Source organism: Pinus tabuliformis, chromosome 5_2, assembly GCF_031772625.1.
Source record: "Pinus tabuliformis cultivar Carrire ecotype Pingquan chromosome 5_2, CPIR1, whole genome shotgun sequence".
Taxonomy (NCBI): domain Eukaryota; kingdom Viridiplantae; phylum Streptophyta; class Pinopsida; order Pinales; family Pinaceae; genus Pinus; species Pinus tabuliformis.
In genome coordinates, this window is record NC_142306.1 from 497,469,816 (window position 1) to 497,497,323 (window position 27,508).

Genomic DNA, 27,508 nt, shown 5'->3' on the forward strand with positions numbered 1-27,508 from the left:
ACTAGCAGGTATCTTAATTGAATTTTTTATGTGGTTGTAATTAAGGGGGAGTGTTGGAGAATCTAATCCCAACCACCTGTTAGGTGTCAAAACCGTCCCTCCAAGTGTCCCAGTTCAATTTGAGTTAGTTGAGTTTAAGTCGAGTTTAACTCGAGTCATTTATTAGTGATGTTTCCAATGTAACCTTATATAATTGGTTTGTAATATTGAGCAGAGCAAGTCCTCTGCTCCAAATTTTGTTTCTCGTCAATTCTTGTCAGTTAGCATTACTACCGTAGGGTTTTGTTTTGTCGATCTAGTTATACACTCCCATGCATCCCATCCATCAAATACTTCCAAACTTATCCTACAGTATATTATCCACAATATAAGGTTGACTCAAATGATTGAAGTCCTAAATACCATTCATTTTAGGCTCTTCCTGACTAAGAGGATTTGAAGGTCGAAATTTTCCCATGAGACCAGTTACTACATGTTCTAGGAGTTCCAAAATTTTGAAATATTTCTCCATTTTTTCCAGTTGTGCTTTCCACCTGGCATAATTATCTTTCAACATTTCCTCTTAGTTATAAGTAGGAAATCTCCAGTTCTTCCCATTCTTATCAAAATAGTCTAGTGGTGCACAAGTGGACATGTTCATCTGAAATAGATTTGGATGTCTACCCATGTATCCACACCATGTCGATCCATCCAATGAGAATATCTCCTTTCCAAACGATTTTGTTGTTTCTAACATATTCTGCAGCTCCTGAAAGTTGCAAATGTAGATGGAATTGAACACAAAAATATTCTTAGGAATTGCTAGTTTTATAACCATGGTGGCTTCATAATCTACATCCTTCAAGTCAAGGTTGTCTCTAGATTTATCTGTCTCTTGATTTATCTCTTCAGGTATCTTTTGTGATGGAGCTTATACCTTCAAATATAATGGGTGCATGGAAAACACATAAATATATTTGTATGGGTAGGAATCCCACCACATCGTATGAATAGAAGTATCATTTACTAGAAGAAACTAAAATAAATGAAGACCAAATTTGACACACAAGTTGAGAATTACTTCAAATCAGGAAATTCACCCACTCCAATGTCTTCATTTGTTCTAGGAGAAAAATTGGAATTGCAACTCCTGCACGACGCCAGGGTGTTTCCCTCAAGTTTCCATCTAATACAAAAATCATTGTAGCCATTCTCCCTAAAACAAAATCCCAGCTAAGCTCTCTATTAGGACAAACTTCGGGAATGATCCTTGTTCCCTCTTACTTAAGGACATACTTATATCTAATTGGAAAGTCCTCACTTCTTATTGTACAATCTACCTTCCAATAAGCATCTCCAAAATAAGAGAGTATAACAGCTTCTTCTAGCTCCCAATTTACTAATGTGATTGCATGAACGGTTAAGTACATAGTTTTCTCCCTTTCCAATCATGGGCAACAAATTTTGAAGTGAAAAACATTAGAATCTTGTACATTGAAATCCTCTGTAGACAAATGGTCTTCTTCAATATTTATTTTGGTATCCTAAATGTTTTCTTCATTCTCAAATTGGTGAAATATGGCTTTCTAAAAGGCACTTCTAGAAAGGAAGGATTTTGGGGCTGAGCCATCCTTCATTCTTCCAAGATTTGAGTGGTGTTGTGCCAAGGTTTATATTAATACAAGTGTTTCATCATTTAATGCATATCCATGTCGCCTTCAATTCATTTCATGAAAGAGGGAAGTAAAAGAAAATTAGTTTATATTAGTGGTAATTTTCATGTGAGGACATGGAAAGAAAACACAGAATAACAAGTAATTCACTCAAGGAGTGTAAAAAATATATTGTCTCAATTAAAATGTTGTGAATTAATCTGGTTGAGCACAACATGCTTTAACTCATAAACCAATTCAAAGCTCAGGTATGCCAATGGGCCTATTTATTATAAGTGACTTCGATATTTCACAATGCCCAAGGTGATGATGCACTTATAGAGCGAGTTCCTTGAAACACTCGTGACCATGCATTTTGAGGGTGGGGATTAATGCAAAGAAATGTTGGCTTATTAATTATGTCGATCTAGGGCTTCAAAGATGCATGGGAAATATAGAATTCTTACAAACCCTCGTGCACATGTTGAGATGGGGAACCAATCATGAACCTAGGGGAATATGACATACAATGATTTTTACCATGATGCCATGCAGTGTCAATGAGAATGCACCCTCAAAGGTATATGAATTAGGTTAAATCATGAGGGGAACCTTCATTTTGAAAATATAGGGTTTCTCCCAAACCCTAATATGGTCAATCATAAGGAAAGAAAAATTAAAGTCTTGCTCGTCCACAGATAATGCCTCCACTGGTTTCTATTCATATTGTGGAGAGATAAGTTTCGAAGTCACATGAGACTCTTAATACATAATTGAAGCGACAAACCTTCGAAACCCTAATGCAATCATAAGGTCAATATTTGAGATAAAAACATGATGTGTGGATACAATGTGTAAAGTGTGAGTGGGTACATCAGTAGGCTTTGAGAGGAAGGGTTGCGGGGAGAGCAACCAATTGAAAACCTTATTAAAACCCTAATATCCTTAGGTGAGGAGAGGGGGACCCAAAATTTTGGATATGCCCAATTTTTTTGTCTATTGTTGTAGTGGCCACAAGAGATCCATACTTACCATACCTCTTTTGCACCTAGAGCTCTAACCAAGCTACATATGCAAGGTCCATACCAGATTTCCTTTCCTACTCAACTCATTTTCTAGTTTGGGAATTCGTTAGGACATGATTTTGTGAAGGGCCCACCCATTCTTAAGCCCAAATCTCCTCCTTACTACATCCCACTCTAATCTAGGGATCTACTCAATAGTTTCCTTGTGCATGTTTTAATTCGATTGAATGTAGATTCTGTCAATTGATAGACTTTGTGATGGAAGTATTCATTGCCCTATTCATCAATGAATTTTAACTAAACTCAATTTTAGTCCTGCTATGTGGCTCTTTCCCTTCTTTTCCATCGTACCACCTACTCACCTTCACTTCCTATGCTCGTTTACGAGTCTTCTCTTAACTCCTTTATGTAATCTCTCCCTCTTATTTGGGAACCCCAACTTGTGAAAACAACAAAGTAACTACAGAAATTAGCAAGATTTTGCATATGTAAATAAACATAATACAAGTTTGAAACACACAAGAAACTTAGATTCAAAACTGAACATCATTTCTTATCATGATCTCTCAAGGCCTAAGCGCCTCCTTAACCTAATCTACATTATATTATCTAGCTAACTAGACATACTCGCAAGTTTCCTATATAATAAAAAGAAAATGAACCCTAGCAAAATACAAGGAATCAAGTACTATTTCCATGAAACTCCTTCTAGGGGCTTCAAGGTAATATTTACAATTAAAAAATTAGAGGAAATTGTGTCGTCTTTCCATGATAGTCTTGATGCACCTTCTAAAGGCTTCCAGATATCAAATTTCATTTTGGGAGGGGTCTATGCTCCTACATCAATCTCCTACTATAGAATGTCTTTGTGATCTCCAAATCATGTGCCATCATTTTTGCATCTCATTCATTTCCAATCTCAATCCCCTTTCTCTTCCTATATCATTGAGCTTCTTCACATACTTAGTAGTTCTTTACAACCAAGCCTCCATAAAACACCTCATAAAGCTCTCTTCTCTAGCTCAACCTTTTGGTATAAGAGCTTCACCTCCTATCTAACCTCTTGAGCTTCCTCTTCTTTGCTGGTTCTTGCACACTACTCAAATTTCTCAAGAACTTCTCCTATTCTCTTCTTCCCCAACCTACAGGAAATATTTTCCTTCTTTGATACCACTTAATCAAAATCGATTATAGGCATCAGTTTAAATTGAACCACTGATGGTTTGATTCTGGAACTTATGTGTTATGGGTCCATAAAATTTGGTAATTACTTCCTTTTTGCAACAATGAATCTCCTAACTCTAGAAACTATAAGGTTTCAACATTTCCGGAAATAGTTGAACAACATACATAGGATTCATGCACCCAACCTTTCTTCTACAACCCTAGGATCCCAAGCATTTAAACATCTCTTGACCTCACATGATCGGACTTGAATTAGTGGCTTAGGCTAGAAACAATCACCTTAGTTCGATGGTTAAGATGGATCCACATCTACCATATCTCCATTGCACTCAGAGGTTTGACCAAGTGGAATGTATGGGGTTTGCACTTGATTGTATCTCCCACTCAACTAGTCTGTCAATTTAGGAATTTGACAAGGGATGATTTCAGGAATGACCCACATTTTTTCAGTCCGAGCTCTCTCTATTGCTTGATCCCACATTGGTCAGGGGATTCAGTTAATAATTTCCTTGATTGTGTTCGGAGTTGATCAAATGTGGATTCCTTCAATCGATAAACTTTGTGATGAAAGTCTTCATCACCTCAATCATCGATGGGATTTTCCTCAACTCAAATATAGTCCTTCTATGTAGCTCTTACTCTTCTCTGTCGTCATTCCCCCTACTTGCCTCCACCTCCTCTGCTCCTTTGCAAGTCTTCACTCAACTCCTCTTTTCCATTTCTCCTTCTCAGTTGGCAACACCAACTTGCAAACACAACATAATAACTACAAAAATCACAAGGTTTTACATACCTAAATAAACACGATACAAATTCAAAATGCATTGGAAACTAAGATTCATACTTAAGCATGGTTACATATCATGGTCTGTCAGGGCCTCAACTCCTTCCCAATGTGATCTACATTATACTAGTCGCATGTCTAAACATACTCATAGGATGCCTATATAAGCAAAAGAAAACAAAACCTAAAAAAATACAAGGAATCATGTCCTCTTTCCACACATTTCCTTTTAGAGGCTTCAAGTTATTATTTATGATTTACAAAATTAAAGGAGATCATGTCATACTGCTATGATTACCAGGATGGATTGTTTAGAGGCTTATTGAAACCATATTTGATTTGCAGAGGGGTTTACGCTCTTACCTTATATCTGTCTTCTTGCTTTTCTTTCAAGACCCGGCCAAGTAGACTCTTCATTTGCCAATGCAGAGATATGGAATTGAGGTATTCTTTCCTTCATCCCCTACTATTACTTGAGTCAGGAACGTAGTGGAAGACCCCTTCCAAAATCTCTATATTAGAAAAATCTTGTCAGTCCATATTATCTTGAGAGTCAAGATTACAAATCTCATTTCAAGTTTCAGGGGGAGCAAGAGAATAAAAGATATCATCCACTGCTTCAGCTTCTTGTTGGTTCAAGTTCCTATCCTAAGGGCCCCATGCACCCGCTCCCCTATGGTTTTGAATACAATGTCTCAACATATCGTATTGAGGTGTCTCTTACCAAAGTTCCTTACAGGTGAAGAAAGTAATAGGAAAATAGAAAATGAAACATACTAAGCTAAGAATGAAAAAGAACTATGTAACATAAGCACGAGAATACAAGTGTAAAACTAGACAAATGATAGTCAACGTAATAGATTCTTAAAGAATATGTGGAAAAACGTGTTATCGGTATTTTGGAGAACCAATGTTTTGGACTAGCTTAGTGAGTCCATCATCAGACTAGCTTTGCCCTGATGATGGACTCACTAAGATAGTTTGAAACGTTGGTTTTCCAAAATACTGATAACAGGTTTTTCCACAGATTCTTTAAAACTCTACCAACTTGTATGGACTCTCTCTTTAACAGAATAGATTCTCCAGTACACACCAATAGAAACATCAAATTTCTAGATCCCAATTGTCCCCGAGAGTGTCAAAACCTTACTAGACTTTTAATTTCTAGAACGACATGTCCAAACAACCTCTTTCCATTGAAATTGATAAAACGAAATAGAGGAGGTTGTAGAACTTCCTTTATCAAGGTGACTACAATGACATCAAGACTTATTAATAAGCGAATAGACCAGGACAACAAGGAACCACCAATTCAAAAAACCATAATGAAAATAATCACAACCAAGACTAGACAACTTAATGGCATGTAAATTAACATAGTACAATAGCAACACTATAATTAGCTATCGCAGAGCAACTACTAAGACCCCAATACAAAGAACCTATAGAACAAGAACAAGCAACCAACTTCTGCTAAGAAAATATCCCTTCCCCTACCTACAATGCACAACAACTACTCCCCTACTTTTCCATGCCACTCCTAACCCCCTAGATTCCACTGGCTCACCATCAAATTAATTCCCCCATGAACTGTTATTGTCCCACAAGTACAACCCTGTTCTCCTTCACATGCATAGGTAGAAACTAGAGTATACTCCACCACTAATTCCGCACAAGGGTAAATTCCTCTTATGTATTCTTCTCCTTGCTCAATGTTGTTGAAGATAATGGAGAATATCCTAGAATAGGTAGAGTTGGTTCACGTAACCTCAGGATAGGAATTAGTTTCTATTTCTTAGGATGTTGTTCTAACTTCCCTAAAACCATTTATTCTATTTAATGTGTAATGTGCATGAAAAATGTAGAGCGTTCTGCAGAGCCAGACTCTCCTGGTTCACACTCTCTTTCATAGAGCTGGCCAGAGGGTTTTATTTTATTAATACAAACATTGCCATTTTTTATCATGGTATGAGAGCGTCGGGGCTGAGGAACCTATACACTGGTTGGTGGGTGGTTCTTTGAACCGAGATCATCATAGTTGTAAGGCAGATAACTGCGACGATTCTGAAATCGTCACTGATTATGAGTGTACCTATGCGATGAGGTCACTGTAGTTCCTTCGCGCATATTTTATTCTTTAATCGTCGCAGGAAAGACGTGTACAGCTGGGACGATGTCACAGAAAAGTCAGGAAATTCTGCAACGATCTTGGAAGCCAACAACAAGGCTCTGGATGCATGGGAAAGCCAAGAACAAGGCTGTAGCTGACAATAGAAAGTTGTCTAGAGGGTGAGAAGAAAGCCACAGTGATCTGCGGGTGTGCTACGAGACCAAACAACATTGAAGATGAGTGATATGTCTCTGTCATAGATTTGGGGTAAATTTAACATCTGTTACCTGTCGATATTTTTTTTTTCTAAATCGCCAAGATGAATAACAATATATTTGAAGCATGCATGAATGAGCATAACAAGCTCGATGGTTGCAATTATGCAAATTGGAAGTTCAATACGTAGACTTTGCTAGAAGCGCAGAGTGCTTAGACAATTGTGAATGGGGATGAGCCGAGGCCCGTGGTTGGATCAGCATCGGTCCCAGATTAGGAGAAACGAGAAAGTAGAGCAAGGACAATGTTAAAGATGTTAGTGAAATATTGTATTATACTTCACATCAGAGAGGTAAATCAGCTAACGAGATCTGGGGAATTCTGAAGGAATTGTATGAGATCAGGGATTCAAATCGTCTTTTGTTCCTCAAGAGTAAGATCCTATCCATGAAGATCAAGGATCAAGGATTTGAAAACCAAGTTATCATATATTTTTCATACAATGGACGATACAGATCTTGTAAGCATTACAATGAATGGTGTCATTGATGATTATCAAATATTCATCACTGGGATAAATGCTAGAGAGAAGATCCCGCACTTTGAAGAGCTGACAGGTATACTGATGCAAGAAGAAGAAAGGAGATTGACTCTGAAGCCCCAGAGTGTCGATCTTGCATTGATGGCGAAGAAGAACTTCTACAAAGAGAAAGGAGGTCCACAACAGCGAAACAGAGCAAGTTCACATAAACAGCCAAATCTTGCTCAAGGTATGCATCCCGATAAAAACTACTCTGAAACTAAATGTTTTTATTGTGGAAAATTGGGTCACATTTCCAAGGGGTGTAGGAAAAAGAAGTATCATGAAGAACAGCAGAAGCCGAAAAGACTTGCAGGTCATCTCGCGAATGGTGATCAGGTGTAGAATTTAAGATTGTTCATGGTAGATCGTGATGAAAATGTTGAAGTAGACATCTGGTATGTAGATTCAAGAGCGTCAACACACATGACAGGGAATAAGCACTGGCTGGAGGATTTTAAAGAAATCAATGAGGCACACAAATCTACCTAGGTGATGACAGAAGCCATCAAATCAAACGGTGTGGGAAAGTTTGTGTTATTCTACTTGATGGTAATATCAAACTAATTTATAATGTAATGTATGTGCCTGGTATAACAAAGAACTTGATTTCTATATCTATGATTACAGATCAAGATTTGAAAGTTGAATTTTTAAAATCTAACTTCTACTTTAAAGATCTCATAGTTGGCATGAAAGCAATTGCTATAGGAATCCGAACAGGAGGACTGTACAAGTTGGATGTGAGACGTACACCGGTTCGAGCATTGACAGCAGCAAGCCTAACTACAGAGGAGCTTTGGCATCAGAGATTCAGCCACATCAACTACAATGATTTGTTGTTATTACAAAAGAAGGAAATGGTAAGAGATCTTCCTATGCTAAAACAAGTACATAATGACTGTGATACCTGTACTTTAGGAAAAATGCATAGAGAAGAATTCCTTGTTAGAGTTGAAAAGAAACAGAGGGATATATTGGAGTTAGTGCACAGAGACCTTTGTGGTCCCATGTAGACAAAATCTTTAGGAGGTGCACTGTATTTCCTACTATTTATTGATGACTGTACAAAGTTTTCTTGGGCATATTTCTTAAGCAAGAAGAGCCATACATTTGAATACTTTAAGCAGTAAAATATGATTGAAAGAAAAATAGGGAAACAGATAAAAATTCTCCACTCTGATCAAGGGGGAGAATACAAGAAGGATGAACTCATCAGATATTGTGAAGATCATAGAATTTTGCAATAGTTTACAGTACCCCATACTCCACAGCAAAATGGAGTAACAGAAAGAAAGAACAGAACTCTAGTTGAATGTGTTAGAAGTATGCTTAAAGGTAAGAATCTTTCAAATGGTTTTTGGGCTCAAGTAGTGAATACTGCAGTTTATGTAATATTCCTAATTAGCTATGGCTAATTGGAATATTTGATTTTGTTCAATTTTTTCCTTCTATAGTTATTTGTGAATAAAAAGTGAGGAAGAGGGAACATAACTCACTTTAGAATAAAAAGTCACTTCCAAGATAGCACAACGTTGTGACTTAAGGGGGAATCAAGGGCGCCAAAGGGGGATGTAGGAATGGGGCCCACGCAGACACATGGAGGGACTGCGCATGAGGGAAGGAACACATGGAAAGAAGGGGATCACGCAGGAGAAAGTGAGCCTAGGTATTGTGAGAGGCAGAGGATATAAAACAGATATGAACCCCCTCATGTGCGATCATTCGGGTTATGAGCATTTGTGATAGTCATTTCGACTTAGAGCACGCTTGCTATTTAGCTAGTCTGTAGCACTGTTTAATGCATTTAGTGTCTCCGTTCAGAGATCTCACCCTTATCCCCAGGGGAATTCGAGTGACTGCTCAAGAAAGCTATTTCCATTGGCATTCCAACAGTAGATTCATCAGCATTTCAACAGCAGTTCCATCAGCATTTCAGGAGCATTTTCATCAGGGTCTTTGAGGAACTGCGCAGAACCCCAAGGGGGTGATTTTCGGGGGTTAGCCATTTGAAAAAAGCTTTTTGGGTTTTTCTGGGTTTTTGGAGTAGATTTTGATTCCAGAGTTTCAACCTTTTTTGATGAGGGGAGCAGCCCGAAATCCTCATTTGATTTTCAACAGCAGTAGTAGCACGACAGTTTCCCAGTAGCTGGGATGCAGATCAGTGTGAGGCCATTCCAGGAAAGCTTTCTGAGTTTTTCTGGGTTTCTTGAGTAGAGCCCGAATCCAGAGTTTCATCTTTTTCCGAGGAGGGGAGCAGCCCCAAATCATCATTTGTTTTCTAGCAGCAGCAACACAACAACAACATCCATGCAGAGAGGCCATTCTTGTCATTCTTAGAGTATTTCTTCACTTGCCTTGTGCAAGTTGAGGTGCCATCTGTCTAATCACCTCTTGTACTGATTTATTGCTTAGTATAATAAAATGGCTTAGCATTTCTCGCTGCATTTCTTATGTATCTGCTTATATTTCCAGTTTACATTATTCTATGTTGTTCCACTGTTATTTTATCACTTCTGGGTTATTATATCATTTTCACATACTTGGTTGGAGTTTTTGCTGGGGTTTGAAGAATATTCTGGGTTAGGAATATTACAGTGGTATCAGAGCATAGATCTGGCTTATCCTGTGGAGCTAGAAATCAATGACACCGGGGGAAAACCCTATATCTATTGCAAAGTTCAGAGATACAGAGACACTAGGCGTAGGTTGGAGAATACCTACCGAGAGGGAGATTGTGTTCTTGTGGCAGACGCAGAACAATTGGAACCTGTGGTAGACGTAGAACAGAGAGAGCCAGTAGTGGACACAGAGCAGATGGCAGACGAGGATGGGAAGAGATTTGAGGATATGCTCCTCAAATCAGCGCAGGATCTGTCGAGGCAGATTGAGGTGACGGCACAGAGATTCATGACAGTAGAAGCCAGAGAGCAGGAGAGCCCATGATTTTTTCAGATTGGTGAGGGATCAGGTGCATCCCATCACTTGCCAGAGCAACATGATACTGCGCAGCAGGGGGCCTCACATGCCCCTACACGCTCTACCATGCCCACCTTCTTAGGAGCAGACATGGGGACCAAAACCTAGCAGGAGGCAGAGCTCGGGCATATTGGTGATTATTTTGCAGAGTACTAGGCCTATGGGCAGGAGTTCAGGGAAGCCCTCTCATTCAGAGATTTTTTTCAGCTCCAGCGGGAGAGCAGACCCGGCGATCATCATAGAGGTTACCGGCATTACCATGATGGCAACAACCACCGTGCAGCGAGTAGATTCCACTTGGTTACATTTGATGGATCATCATACAGTTTGGCAAAATCTTGGTTGGAGAAGATGGACATATATTTCCAGCTTAACCAGATGTCGGAGGCAGAGGTCATCAAGGTGGCAACATTGCATTTGGATGGCGAGGCCCAGGATTGGTGGTTTCATGGGATGGTTACATTGGGGCACTCCACAATGACGTCATATGCTGATTTTACCAGGAGACTGATGGAGCGATTTGATCGAAGGGATCCAGAGCAGCATTTCGTTGAGCTGGCGAGGCTCAAACAGACAGGGAGCCTATAGACATACATTGCAGATTTCTTGAGGGTCTCCGTGATGGTGCCAGACCTCTCCACGGCACAGAGGGTCTATATGTATGTTGAGTGTTTAGCAGAGCCACTTCGGGGTCTAGTCTGATCCACTAGACCAGCTATGCTCCAAGATGCTATCAGCAGGACCCTGGACTTACAAGATGTCTTACCCAAGACCCAGACACCTTACCCCTAGAGACAAAATTTCCAGTCTAAGGGGAAGGATGTGAGGATTTCACCTCCAAAGGGGAATCCAAGATGAGTACATCTTGACGATGATGCCAGGAGGGAGCTAAAGAAGAAGTGGTTGTGCTTCACTTGTCAGGAGCCATGGGCACCAAGACATAGATGTGTTATTGGTAAAGCACATTTTATTGAGGTCTTTTCCGAGAGCAGTGGAGAAGAGGATGATGAGGAGGATGTGGAGGCAGGAGATAGCCATGCCATACAGGACCTTTTCCACCTCCACCACCAGCAGTAGGTGGTGCATCTTTTGCACCCACTGGAGGGGCCCTTGGAGCATTGTGAGGAGTTCCCAAGTATCTAATGCTACGTGTATGAGGGACGGTATGTGGCCAACGCGTATCAGTTTGGTTGAGAGTGGGGCAACCCACAACTTCATCGATGCCCAGATGGTTGAGCGGAGAGGTATACAGACAGAGAGCTTCGATGGGTTTTCAGTATTGGTCCCAGGAGATCAGACCATGACGTGTGCTCATTATGTTCTAGAGCTTTCAGTAACGATGGGCACCTACACATTGACTGACCACTTTTTCATGGTCGATATTGTAGACACCAACATGACACTGGGTGTTCAATGGCTTATCACTCTAGGGAAGGTCATGACAGATTGGAAGACCCTAGAGATGGAGTGGGATGATGAGAAGATAGGGAGGCATGAGAAGATACGGGGACATCACACATATCTGCCTCAAATTGTCTTGGCTCATCGGATGGAGGCAGTCTTCCAAAGGGGAGACATAGAGTGGGCAGTGGAGCTCTGTGCATCAGAGGCAGGAACTACAGGGCAGACAGTACACCCAGAGATACAGTCCATCCTTGACTGGTATGCCATAGTGTTTGGGGAGATTCCGCCAGGAAAGCCACTGGACCGGGGGTTTGAGCACACTATCGAGCTTGAGCAGGGCATCCAAGCAGTGATCACCACCCCCTATAGGCACCCCAAGGCCTATCGAGATGAGATTGAGCGGGCTATCCAAGAGTTGCTGGCTCTTGGGCACATTCGATCAAGGACGAGTCCTTTTGCTTCTTTTGTGGTGCTAGTGAAGAAGAAGGACAACACATTGAGGATGTGCATTGACTACAAGGTGAGGACTGATCACAATAGCCTGAAGTTCCTTTTGGAGCAAAAGTAGCTACATGAGAGACAACAGAAGTGGATCAACAAGATCCAAGCATATGACTTTGACATTGAGTATGTCAAAGGTAAGAACAACGTGGTAGCAGATGCCCTTTCACGTAGACCAGCCATGTCGTCTCTTATGAGCTTGGATACAGATTGGAGGGCTCAACTCTTAGTAGAGTACTCCAAGGACAGATTTGCATGTGAGGTTCTAGATGGGTAGGTGGCAGATGACAGGTGTAGGGTGGTCAATGAGATCATCTACTACAGGGACCAGATGTTCTTGATTGAGGGGTCTCAGCTCAAGAAGAAGATACTCCAGGCATCACATGATTCCCCATTGGCAGGACATCAGGTACCAAAACCTACAGGGCCATTAGGGAGAGGTTCTCATGGAAGGGCCTCAAGGAGGACGTACTCCAACACATCCGGGAGTGCGATGTTTACCAGAGGAACAAGGGAGAGATGAGCCATCTCGCAAGATTATTGCAGCCTCTTCCCATTCCGAAGGGGAGATGGGAGAGAATTTCGATGGATTTCATCACAGGGTTGCCCATGGTACAGGGCAAGGATTATATCTTTGTCGTCATCGATCAACTGACGAAGTACGTGCATTTCTTTGCCATATCCGCACACTATACAACAGCACAGGTGGCCGAGCTGTTCTTCAAGGAGATCTTCAAGCTACATGGCCTTCCTAAGACCATCATCAGTGACAGGGACATCCGTTTCATGGGCAGGTTTTGGCAGGAGCTTTTCCAATTGGTGGGGACAGAGTTGACACCGAGTACCAGCTATCACTCACAGACAGACAGAGAGATGGAGATATTTAACAAGTGGCTACAGGGCTACTTGCGTAACTCTGTCAGTGGGTAGCAGCGAGCATGGCTAAAGTGGATGCATCTGGGGGAGTACTGCTACAATACTTCGCATCACATGTCCATTGGTATGTCACCATTCTATGCCTTATATGGGTATCATCCTTTATCTTTTGTCAACGTGATGTTTGGTGATAGCAGGGCTCCTAGAGCCAAGATTTGGATCCAAGAGAGTCAGAATACCCTCCGAGCTCTCAAGGATAACATGGCTATAGCGCAAAACCAGCAGAAGTTGTATGCCGATAGGGGTAGGGTGGAGAGGCAAATAGAGGTAGGGGACATGGTCTACCTATGATTACAGTCATACCGACAGTCATCGCTAAAGTAGAAAAGGGCTGAGAAGCTCAAGCCCCGCTTTTCTGGGCCATACAGGGTGATACGCAGGATTGGACAGGTTGCATATGAGTTGGCGCTGTCCCAAGGCAGCAAGATTCATAACATTTTTCATGTATCATGCCTGAGGAAGGCATTGGGGCAGCAAGTGACCGTGACAGATGAGTTACCACCCATGGATGATGACGGGGATTTGGTATTGAAGCTGGAGACTATCATTGACTCTAGGGAGAGACGGTTGCGGAGCAGGACGGTCTGGGAATTCTTGGTGAGGTGGAAGAATTTGCCGGATGAGGATGCCACTTGGGAGAGTGAGGAAATCTTACAGCATCCATCACTTCAGTTGCTTGAAGACAAACAACATTTTGCCGGGGGAGACTGTAATATTCCTAATTAGCTATGGCTAATTGGAATATTTGATTTTGTTCGATTTTTGCCTTTTATAGTTATTTGTAAATAAAAAGTGAGGAAGGGGGAACATAACTCACTTTAGAATAAAATGTCACTTCCTAGGTAGCACAACGTTGTGACTTAAGGGGGAACCAAGGGGGCCAAAGGGGGACGCGGAAATGGGGCCCACGCAGCCACATGGAGGGACTGCGCAGGAGGGAAGGAACACATGGCAAGAAGGGGATCACACAGGAGAAAGTGAGCCTAGGGATTGTGAGAGGCAGAGGCTATAAAATAGAGAGGAACCCCCTCATGTGGGATCATTCGGGTTATGAGCATTTGTGATAGTCAATACAACTTAGAACACGCTGGCTGTTTAGCTAGTCTGTAGCACTGTTTAGTGCATTGAGTGTCTCCGTTCGGAGATCTCACCCTTAGCCCCGGGGGACTTCGAGTGCTTGCTCGGGAAAGGTATTTCCATTGGCATTCCAACAGTAGATTCATCAGCATTTCAGCAACAGTTCCATCAACATTTTAGTAGCAATTTCATCAGTGCCTTTGAGGAACTACACAGAACCCCAAGGGGGTGATTTTCAGGGGTCGGCCATTTCAGAAACGCTTTCTAGGTTTTTCTAGGTTTTTTTAGTAGAGTCTGATTCCAAAGTTTCAACCTTTTCTGAGGGGAGCACCCCCAAATCCTCATTCAATTTCCAGCAGCAAAAGTAGCACGACAGTTTCCCAGCAGCTGGGATGCAAATCAGTGTGAGGCTATTCCAGGAAAGCTTTCTGGGTTTTTCTGGGTTTCTTGAGTAGAGCCCGGATCCAGAGTTTAAGATTTTTCTGAGGAGGGGAGCAGCCCCAAATCATCATTTGTTTTCTAGCAACAACAACAGCATCCACGCAGAGAGGCCATTCTTGTCATTTAGAGAGTATTTCTTCACTTTCCTTGTGCAAGTCGAGGTGCCATCTATCTAATCACCTCTTGTACTTATTTATTGCTCATTATAATAAAATGGCTTAGCATTTCTCGCTGCATTTCTTGTGTATCTGTTTATATTTCTGGTTTACATTATTATATGTTGTTCCACTGTTATTTTATCACTTTTAGGTTATTATATCATTTGCACATATTTGGTTGGAGTTTTTGCTGGGGTTTGAGGAATATTCTGGGTTAGGAATATTATAGTTTGTTTAAAAAGTAGGAGTCCTACAAGAATTCTTGAGTCTAAAACTCCTTTTGAGGCACTATATGGATATAAGCCAGCAGTAAAACACTTAAAAATATTTGGATCTAAAGCATTTGCCCACATTCCAAAGGAAGATAGAAAAAAATTAGACTCAAAAGCCATCAGATGTACTTTTATAGGGTATTGTTCGTCATATAAAGCATACAAATTATTTAATCCCTGTACTCACAAGATCTTTGTTAGCAGAGATGTTAAATTCCATGAGCAGGATAATGAAGAAGCTGATGAGCACTATGATGGATGGGACATTCCCTACTTTGAGGAAGAAGAAGCAAAGAACAATCAGGGTCAGCAGCAGACAAAGGCAGAGGATGAACAACAGTAGCAACAACAACAACAACAACAATAGCAACAGCAGCAGCTACAGGAAGAAATAAGGTTTGAAACCACTATCGCACCACTCAGGAGATTAAGTAGAAAAGCTCAAATGCCTGGAAGATATAGGGAAAATGATTTTATAACTAGTGTGATGAATGTGGTTGAACCGTCTAGTTATAAAGAAGAAAATGAAAGTAGTGAATGGAAAACAGCCATGGAACAGGAATATGATTCAATAATCAGAAATAGCACTTGGGAATTGGTTGAACTTCCTAGAGGAAAACAGAGCATAGGTTGTAAATGGTTATATAAAATGAAAATTAATGTAGATGGAACTATATAAAAATTGAAAGCTAGGTTGGTTGCAAAGGGGTACTCACAAAAAGAAGGGATAGACTATGAAGAAACCTTCACCCCTGTAGCTAAATTGAACACTATCAGGATGTTAATTGTTTTAGCCACTAAGAAACATTGGATGATGCACCAACTAGATGTAAAGTCTGCATTTTTGAATGGATAACTAAAAGAAGAGGTTTATCTAGAGCAACCGGAAGGGTTTGTCCAAAAAGGAAAAGAACATTTAGTCTCTAGGTTGAAGAAAGCACTTTATGGACTGAAACAAGCTCCCAGGTCATGGTATGAGAAAATTGATTCATTTTTTCTACAAGTTGGCTATAATAGAAGCAAGAATGACCCTAATCTTTACAACATGAAAGATGAACAAGGGTGCGTAGTGTTGATTTCATTATATGTAGATGATTCGATAATTACAGGTGATTGTACTTATCTAATTGATGAAATCAAGCAACAAATGTTATAGATGTTTGAGATGAAGCACCTTGGTGAACTCAGATACTATTTAGGTCTTCAAATCTGGAGAGATTCAAGTCAAACATTTATGTCCCAAGCAAAGTATGTCGAAGGCCTGTTAGAAAAGTTTAGAATGGGTCAGTGTAAGCCTGCACCAGTATTGTTGCAATAGAACATCAAATTGCAGTGTGAGGATGGCTCAAAAGTGGTGGATGCAACACTTTACAGACAACTAGTTGGGAGTCTAATCTACCTAACCACCATTAGACCTGATTTAGCTTATTAGTTAGTGTGCTAAGCTAGTTTATGTCTAAACCACTTGAAAGCCATTGGAATGCAGCGAAGAGTGTTTTGAGGTATCTACAAGGTATTGTAGATTATGGAATTATTTACACTGACTCTTCTGATGTTAGATTGGCAGGATTTGCAGATTTAGATTTGGCAGGGAATGTAGATGATCGTAGATCTATAACAAGTTATGCATTCAGTCTTGGATCCGGGGTGATCACATGGAGCAGAAAGAAGCAGAACACAGTCTCCTTGTCCTCCACAGAAGCAGAGTATCAAGCCATGTGTGCGGCAACGTGTGAGGAAATTTGGTTGCGGAGACTTCTCCAGGATGCTGGGGAAGAACAGCAGTCGCAACAACAATCAGATGCGACAATTAGAGTTCAATCAAGCTGGCCAATAATCCGGTGTTTCACAAAAACACTAAAAATATTAATACTTAATTCCACTTTGTCAGGGAGAAAGTGCAATCTAAAGAAATCCATTTGGTATATTGTACTACATGTGATAATGTTGCGGACATTTTCACTAAGCCTCTTGGAAAATTTAAGTTTCTAATGTTTGGGGAGATGTTAGGCATATTTGTGAACCCATTCTCCATTAAGGGGGAGTGTTGAAGATAATGGAGAATATCCTAGAATAGGTAGAGTTGGTTCACGTAACCTCATGATAGGAATTAGTTTCTATTTCTTAGGATGTTGTTCTAACTTCCCTAAATCCATGTATTCTATTTAATATGTAATGTGCATGAACAATGTAGAGCCTTCTGCACAGCCAGACTCTACTGGTTCAGACTCTCTTTTGTAGAGCTGACTAGTTCCCCTTTGTCACTACTATACAAGATGGAGAATCAAGTTTCTAAAACCAGTGATCCACTTCATCAATAATCTTAAATTTTCGCATACACATGCTCAATTTAACATGACCTTAGCATGGTCTCTATACACACGTGGTTTTGAAATTTTCAATTTTACATGTTTCAAAATTTATAACAAATAATTAGAACCAGTACACGTTCTAAAAATATGAGGGTTTTAGGTGGAGAGGGCCATTATATATTCCAATTTAAGATGTTTCAAACGTATAACAATTTTTATAACGACAAGTCCTAGGACTTTGACATTGTTCGACCGGCGAGGGATATTATAAAACATTTTGGCCTCTATCAAAGGTAAACGTTTTCCTTTTAATCTCCGTTGTTACCAGTTGGTCAATGGTTACATTGTTAAGGTGGTTTTAGTGTAACGATCATTACTTCTAAACTAAACTAGTGGGTGTTCCATTGCCTTATGCTCCACTGTTAAAAGGAAAAATTCTGCCCAAAAAAGAATCAAATGAAAAAAAATCGGTCCAGAATAGAATATTAGTGACAACAGCAAATAAAGACACGGACTTTGAAGAAATGCCAAAAAGTGCTCTCCCGAAACTAATACTGCTCTGGATACATAGTCTGCACACAATCAGATGAGACATCTACACTATATTCATAATATTAACCATCATTAAGTAACATATACAAAGTGTTATTGTCTAAACATGCAGTTTCCATGCTATTGATTCGGCGGCTAAATCCAGTACATAGCACATTTCTTAGCGACCGTTGTGCTTTTACCAGCTCAGGAGAATCCTAGATCTCACGAACTATAAGCAAGATGGGGAAAGCCCAAAACCTCACCTATATATAGTATATATGACACAGAAAAAAAAAAAAAAAAAATCACAAGACTTCTCGCCTGCATTAGTCACAAGAATAGAATTCAGCAAATTCTTCCAAGCTGCAATCACTCTGAATAGACTCTGGATCGCTGTTCTCCAATATCCAGACCAAATGTTCGAACAACACCACTTCGCAGGCAATTAAGAAGCCCTCTCCGAATTTCTCGATAATGAGTACCGTTAGCAATGGATGGTTGAGATACTCTGCACTTATGAAATAGCGTCTCCTACTCTTCCCAACATACAATTCCTTGCATCCCTCGGGCGCTTTATCTACTCTGTGATCATGATCTGCGAGGACGAGGCTCGATGGCCTCTTCTCGGAAATGTCGGCTGCAAAAACTTCGTCCGAACCATGAACATCATCTCTGAATGAATCACGATGTGAACTGAGATTATTGTGTGAGCGTGCCACCCTCGGGAAGCTCTTCCATCTTTTGAGAATGCTCCTGATCTTCATCATCTTGCTTTGCTGCCCCATCTTCGAATGAAGCCTTTCTTTGGTTGCAGTCTGTCAAACTAATGCAATATGGGCAGGCGAGGGAGGGGAGGTAGCAGACAGAGACATTGAGCATTGTGGGGCTTTCTTCTAATATAGCACATTAAGGGAGCTGGTACAGGTAGCACGTGAAAGATGAAAGCTGTTTTTATCTCCAGATGATCAGATATGGAGCGCGCGAAAGACGAAAGTTGTTTTTTTCTTCCTCTAGATTAGCATAAACATGGAGATCATTATGGATGAAAGCATGTAAAGTAGTAGTTAAATGAGTCGGTGATATCTAAATTATTATTATTATTATTATTATTATTTAATTTTAAAGTTATGGTTAAGTTAGAAACTAAATTGGTATATGAGATTTTTTGTTTGTAGGATAAGGGACTCACTTTAGCGCTTGGCTTAGATAAAGGGATATATATTTTATCCCTAGTTTTGAACTTGTAACCTGTTAAGAGGAAACACATATTAACATGGTCTACTCAGATATTCTTTGTGCAGAGGTAATAATGAGAAAATCAAAATTGTTAAAAGAAGTAATAAGAATAATAAAGATAATCTTAGCAAGACATTGATATTGGTTCAAGGAAAGAGATGTATTAAATTATTGATGCTCCCTCGCTGAAGATTGTATCCAAGAAAACGGAAATCTAATGAGATTGAAGAAAGGAAAATGTAATATTTTAATTAGTTTTGAGGTTGTTGTCTAATAATTAGATGTAAAAATTTGGTACCAACAATTTTGGTGGTATTAAAAAAATGAAAATTTAATTAAAAAATTGAAGAAATAAAAAAATTGAGAAATTTATTACTCTAATTAATTTTAAGATTGTGATCTATAAAAATTTAATCCCCACTAGATGATCCAATCTTATAATCAAAGGTCAAATTCGCAAAACTATGTAAACTAACTACTCCAGATACAATTTTCCTCAATTAAACTTCCATTCAAAAAAAAAATATTAATGGAGAAAACAACATTTTCTTTCATAAATATATCATTAGACTGCATGTGAACGTCTCCAATGAAGGACAACTGTTGCCAGGCGCACTGAAATCACACATGCAGAAGATATCGTTTGATCTACAGTTCGTGACGGACAGCGTAATTCTATTATTTTTCATTAGATATTAATTAATTGTTCATTTTATAAATCCTTGACCATCAAAATCACTTGCACATGGAAAAAAGCGCATTCGTGTCACTACCATTTCGCTCTGTTCTGGTTAAGTCAGAGAAGCTTGTGGCGTTCGATGGTTTCCTTGGATGGTTGCATAGGTATAGCATTTTTTAATTATATATGTACATCGCGCCTAACAATAATTTTGTTTCTATGTGGTCGTCAGGTTAGTTCACTTGGATTGGAAAGCACTTGATCACATAATTTTTTTGTTCTTTTTCTCTTTTGTCCTTTCATAGGAGCGTCCACGTAACACAGGTTGAAGATTCGATTATTTTCTTATAATTTTTATTGATTGTCAAATCACTGAATTCAGCCAACTATCAGAAACAACAAAATCTAGAATCTTATAAGATCATCGTCATCGTCTACGTGAAAGGAAGCACAAATCTTTTGATATGGTTGCATATATATTGCGCTGATTGCGCTGCCCGGCGGCTACTGTGAAAATTTGTGAATTAGACTAATATATAACTTCTAATTGAGGGATTCGCCCCCCTCTACTTAAGAAATAGTTGGAAATATATAAACGAATATCCAACATTAGTATGATCATTTCATATAGATGGGCTTCAATTCACAACGGAGAGACCAATTCCGGCCAGATACGACGATTTAATCCTTTTGGTTTCTATTCTCAGTAACAGCATAGTTGAGTTGAAACTTGTTGGAGTGTTAACGAAAGTTTTTAGCATAGAGTGTATAGAGATATTGTTTACTCACTGTTTTTAGAGATATTGTTTACTCACTGTTTTTACTTCATTTCTCATTAGATTGGTAATGGTTGATGAAATATGAACACTTAGTTTCCATTGATATTGTTTACTCACTGTTTTTAGAGATACTGTTTACTCTCTGTTTTTACTTCATTTCTCATTAGATAGGTAATGGTTGATAAAATATGAACACTTATTTTCCATTTAATTTATAAAGCATTTTGTTTATGTAAAGTTTATAATTTGTTATTTCAGCATAATGTGGGTTTATCAAAACGCCTATTTGTCATCAAATTGAATTGATGTAAAGTTAATAATTCGTAACATTAAATAAGTACACAATATAAGATGTGAAACTGAAAAACAGTCTGTAAACCTTTCATTTTATGAGCGAAATTGTTTATAGGATAAAGAATTCATATATTTTCAATTTTAGAATGTGGATTTTAAAATACCTATTACCCTATTAACTTAATTAAACAATATTTTAAAATAAAAAAATATTTTCCAAGTGCATATAGCCCAATACATAAAAGCAAATATATGTAAAAACAAGAAAGGAAATAAACGTATAGAAATATAGAGAAAAATAAATTTATAAAATTAATAATCATATAATTTTTTTTAATTTAAAAAATTTGAATTGTTTTTCTTATTATTTTATTTTTTTTTATTTTTTGATAAATAATAGAAAATAATTTACCTTTTATATAGATAATTAATTATAATTATTTAAATTTAATTTTTTTTCTTATTGGGGTGATTATGGAGGCAATGGATTGGTTTGGGTAATGCTTGCCACCTATAAGAGACGTTCGCATTTAATGATGGGTTGCATGGTTGCCCCCCATGTATGCATAAGCATGCAATGAAATTCTTTATTGTCACCATGGTTCATAAAGAGAAAGAAAGTGGTCACGTAAGTTTGTGGGATAGCATAGCCGAGGGGAAACAAATCGTCAACTTAAAGATAGTGGCCTTGACTACAGATTGTGGGAGAAAAATGTTTGTTTACAATGTAAAGCACGAGGATCTGTGATGTGCTGAGAGTTATCTATTCACCCTGAGAGTGGAGTTGGGGAAAACCATATTCAAAGCCACCCTGCATGGACATGGTTTGGAGGAAAATATAGTTGTGGCTCCGTGGAGCACATGATTTGGGAGGATTTTAGCGAAATTAGGATCTCTTATTTTGATGTTTTTTAGTTCCTCGCTGCCCCTTTACCATTTGGACTACAGGGGCCTCCTCCAGGTCAACATCCTTGGTATTATGCGCCCTTCATCCTTTGGGTGATTCTAAAGCCTTCAAGTTTTCTTCTTAAGCTTAATTTTTGCACTCTTTTGGGGTCATGGTGATGGTGTGGTACTTTTTCCACTTGGTTCTATGGTGTTGTTTATTGGTGGATTTCTTCGGTGATTTCAACAATGTTAGTGTCTACTTAGTGGGGTGGATATAAGATTTCCTTCACTCCATATTATTAGTCGTGGTACTCTTCATCTGTGTGGAATTGGCTTTTCCTGGCATTCTAAATTATCTGGCATATATTTTTGTTTTCATTCTTCCCATTAGTGGACTACCCTCTGTAGTAACTTGTCATGGACACATTGGAATTCCCTCTACTATGTAATAATGGAAACATGCATGAAAAAGAGAAAATTTGTCTTTCTTTAGAGGTTGTCATAAACCCAATTGAAGTGGAGCATGATCGAACTGAGAATCACATCAGTAAACCATCCTTTGGTTATCATGTTGTTGAAAGTTTTGCTAATGTAATTAATCCTCATCTTCCCATGATATGCTATTACCTTCACCTCCCTTTCATGACCAAGGCATTGAGTTAGGTGATAGTGGAAGTTCAAACCATTCCATAGAGCATAGCGTGTGTGTGCACATGTACATTTCTTAAGATGATATAAATATGCATTTGTAATATGAATTTGATTTAATTGATGCTTTTTCACATGGATCTTTTCATCTTCTTTTAGCCTCTATAGACTATTCATTGTAGTCTGAATTTCTTGATGAATGTGTTCCACCATCTATCATCATAAAACCTTTGGAATCCTCTCTATCTATTCTTAATTGCAATCAAAGACAAGATGGTGATGTATAACATTTAGAAGATGAATATGGTGAATTCATTTCTCAAGTACCATTGGATTTACAATATTTAAAATGGGAAGGGTAAAATCAACTTACTCAGTTGGTTCATGTAATGCCTCTCACAAATTCTTCATTTATGATTCAAGAATAATCCTTCATTTAGAATGGTCAGTATGATGAAATTGAAATTCTCTTCAATAGTTTTTATCTTTTAATAATGATCTTCCTAATACTTTTGATGATGGTTGTCCATATATTCATGTTAATCTAACTAGCTTCTTAGATTTTGATCATTCAACATGTGAGGAAGACTAATCCACCATCTAGGCTACAAAAATATGCTCTGGTTGATTCATCCACATCCTCAATCCACGAAGAAACTTGGGTTATGAATAATGAAGAATATGATAAGATCAATATCTTCCATATTTGTCACCCTATTGACAATATCTTCACTGACATATTTAAGGATGGTTGTGAATATTCATCTATTGATCTTTTCTAAGCCATCAAAGCTTGATTATCCACCAATTGAGTGTTTAGAGACTTCTTAGGAAGTTAGCACTTCAGCTTCTGCTAATGGTTATGTTGGGTCCTCACATTCTTGTCAGCACTTCAGCTTCTGCTAATGGTTATGTTGGGTCCTCACATTCCTGACAAGAACCCTCAACAAGATTAGATTAGGTTTTCTTCACGAGATACATTCCATAGAACTCTTTCACCAAATGAATGCTCATCTTTGAATGTTTTATCAGACTTTTCACATTCATCATTTTGAGTATCATGATAGAATTACTGCCTGGTTGGAAGAGTATTATGTAGCAAACTCTTCTACTAATAAGAGTGTTCTATTTTATCTTTTTCTTTCTATGAACGAAAATGTGGATGAATGTACATTTATGAAAGGTTTTTAGGGTTTCCATAATTATCATTATCATTCTATGTTGTCAAATAGAATTGTAGCCTCTTTAGAACCTTCTTTATGGCTAACCCTTTTGCTTACAGGAGTGACATTCTTTCTTTGTGCAAGCGACATAGGTAAACATCTTTGTTTTGTACATTGTTTAATACCGGTACTAATTATTAATATATTTTTGTTTGCAAGTCTAGTGCATCTCTAGTGGTACATTGGAAATTTCACTATGCATAATCTCGTTCTCCTTTTAGTTAGACTAGGATTTAGGTTTAGTTTCAATTATTTGTTAGTTAGAACTGTTTTGCATGGCTAATTATTATTTACAGAGCTACATTTTCTTTGCATTTACTTAGTTTTATTGCATGATTAATTCAACCTTCATTTAGTTTATCTTTCCATTACTTCTTTTCATCTTGTTCCATCTAGTCTTAATAAGTTGCATTGCATTAGTCACATATTGTACATTTCATTTCATTTTCCTACATTGGTTTTCTTTGGATCGTATACGACTCTTATTTATTTGCATTACTTTATTTTGCATTCAACATAAGTCTCGTGCATTCGTGTTCACTCCATTAGCAATTGTTTACATTGCATTGTTGAACATGTTTTGTTTTGTTTTAGTTTATTTTCCTCATGTTGCATTTAATTTCCTAAACCTTTTGTTTCCTTCTACACTAATTTTCCTTTATTTCATTTAGCATCATTTCCCTGTATTTATTTTCATTTAATCGCATCATTGCATCATATGATATCTTTAGTTCTCATCAAACTATATTTCTTACATAGCTTTGTCTCCTTTTCATTGTTAGTATTATTTCATTTGGCACTAATTTCCTTGCATTATGAATCAACCTTTTCATTTAATAATTCCTCTTTTCATTTTGTTTTAATTCTTGTACAAAAATTATGTGATGAAGAGCTTCTCTTATGTTGGGTGTGGAGCCTGATTATCTTCTATACTCAAAGGTATCGCCACATAGGACCCTAGTTCGAAATGCCGCCGCCCGTAAAATATTCGCTGCGCCCCCGAAGCTAAAAACAGCTGTAAAATTGCCTTGTAAAAGTATAGTAATTTCTAGTCAATCTGGGCCGTTCATTAGGCGGATGATCTGACGGTAGAACTTATGTTTAGTTTAGGGTTTTTTTCCCTAGAAGGAAACCCTCTCTTTGTATGAGGGCATTGTATTTGAGGCTGTGTGATATATGTGTATTCTGTGAGCGAGAAATAGAGAGGTGAGACTGTGAGAGAAAACAGAGGATATTACAGCGGATTTGCTGTAGGTTGTGTCTCTTCATTTTGCTGGATAATAGAAAGGAAGGACTGGCTGTTCGGGGTGGACGTAGCCCAAACTGGGTGAACCACGTATATCTGTGTCTCTCTTGTTTTGTGTGTTTTCTGTGTTTATATTTCTGCAATATTTTATGTGTTCCATTGCTCCGTAATATATAATTTTCTAACATCTTATCCATTGTATTTGCCTTGTCCAATGCTCAAATCTCATGTCCATGGTTGTGTGTGGTTGTTGTGGTCACTCCAATAGGAAACCTCTTGTAGACCATAGGATTGAAATCTTGCCCTTGATATCCTTTACATAGATTTGCTTTCTTAGTAAGGAAAATATTTCTTTATGCTTGTGGGGGAACTCTAATCAACTCGTAAGGCCTATATTCGAGAGTTTGAAGTTTGTTCCTTGTCTAGTACTAATATTTCGTCGTGTGTTTTCATTGTCGACTTGCGAGTTTGAGATGTGATGTAGAAGTGTGAGATAAGGGAAAACCTAAGTTAGAAAATCTTTTAGTTTCTCTCAAAAAAGAAACAACCTCTCATGTCATAAAATAAGTCATTATCCCTCATTTACAATGGTGTGATGAACATCTTAATAAATGTCACCATTATGCAAGAAAAATAAATAAATATAATAATGTGTAAAGGAATGAGAAAGGATTCTTGCACAAAAAAGTGATTCAAGAAACATCATTGGGGCTATGGAAGTTCGGTTGAACCGAAGCGATGATTCTGGTTTCTTAAGTGACTTCGTTGGGGCTATGGATGCTCACTAACAATAGAGCAACACCTAAAACACTCTCTAAACTCTAAACACCACAAACCTCTGTCATGTTCTCTATATCATTCTCAAAAACTTGCATGTGTGAGTTGTTGATATATTGTATAAAGACTAAGAGGACCCAACCATGGAATGGATGAATGGAACATCTTTATGGTCAAGTAACTCAAGTGGTACCCACCATATCTAGTTCAATACTTCCTTGAATTATTAATAAGACTCTATCTATGATAGGAATGAAGGTAAACATGTTGGATTCTACCAATGGCTACCAATTGTTGTAGATGCTACAACACCACCAAAAGTTTTAGCCTAATAACCAAATTTTGGGGCCCCCTATGCTTTTCAAGGTTTCAATGGTTATGTCTATGCCTTAAATTTTGTATATCTTTCAATGACCTAGTTATCTTTGAAGGGTTATGGTTGCCTATGTATTCGTAAAACACATTTCCTATGTCCACTTTGTCTCATCCTAGTTTAGATACTTCTGAATGCATTAAGGTTTGGTGAATTGTTCCTTCTCTTATACACCTTTAAGTTGTAGACTATCATATTCTACATTGGAATCTACAAATGAATTTTATATTGCATAAGTGAAATGACTTCCATGCTTCACCTTGATCCCTGTCTTCTAAGGTGCATCTTTTAGCTTGAATTGTCTTGGGAATTTCATGATAAAAGGTTCTTGCATTAATCTCAACTCTTCAAAGAATTGATGTTTAACATTGATCTTATTTCAAAGAAAATACCTTACAAACATCCTTATTGTTGAGAAATCAAGAGGGTTGTTGATTAGGGTAGATTACTCTTAGTTGATAATTACCTGTGAATGTTTGTTAGCTTCTTATTAAATTTATGTTTTCTTATTCATCAACCAATTACCAAAATTACAAAACATGAAGATCACAAGAGATAAAGAACACAAAGATGTAGGCTCCAAGCTAGGAAAAAAGCCCCATAAAGGGGAAAACCCAAGACTCTATATATTATAGGAATTAACACAAAGGTGTTGGATTCCACTAGTGGCTACCAATTCTTGTAGATGCTACAACACCACCAAAAATTTTAGCCTAATACCAAATTTTTTGCCCCCCTACGATTTTCAAGGTTTCAATTGTTATGTCTACACCTTAAATTTGTTAGATCTTTCAATCACCTAGTTATCATTGAAGGGTTATGGTTTGTTATGTATTCAAAAAACACATTTCCTATGCCTACTTTATTTCATCCTAGTTTATATCCTTTTGAATGCATTAAGGTTTGGGGAGGTGTTGCTTATCTTATACACCTTTAAGTTGTAGACTATGATATTTTGCATCGCAATCTATAAGCATGAATTTTATATTACATGAGTAAAATGACATCCATGCTTTACCTTGATCCCCATATTCTAAGGTGCATCTTTTAGCTTGAATTGTCTTGGGAATTTCATTGAAAAATGTTCTTGCATCAATATCGACTCTTTAAAGCATTGAAGTTCAAAGTTGTAATTATTTCAAAGAAAATACCTTAGAAACATCCTTATTGTTGAGAGATCAAGAGGGTTGTTGATTAAGGTAGATTAATCTTAGTTGATA

General features: G+C 38.2%; 1 protein-coding gene and 1 pseudogene across 1 annotated transcript; both read right to left on the reverse strand.

Moving 5' to 3' along the window:
• Positions 1-562: 562 nt before the first annotated feature.
• LOC149159879 (4-alpha-glucanotransferase DPE2-like) lies at positions 563-1,616 on the reverse strand (annotated as a pseudogene).
• Positions 1,617-18,471: 16,855 nt separating this feature from the next.
• On the reverse strand, positions 18,472-18,930 carry LOC149159880 (auxin-responsive protein SAUR76-like). The gene has a single exon (XM_089434449.1). It carries the CDS (start codon positions 18,928-18,930, stop codon positions 18,472-18,474), a length of 459 nt encoding a protein of 152 aa, XP_089290575.1.
• Positions 18,931-27,508: the final 8,578 nt, after the last annotated feature.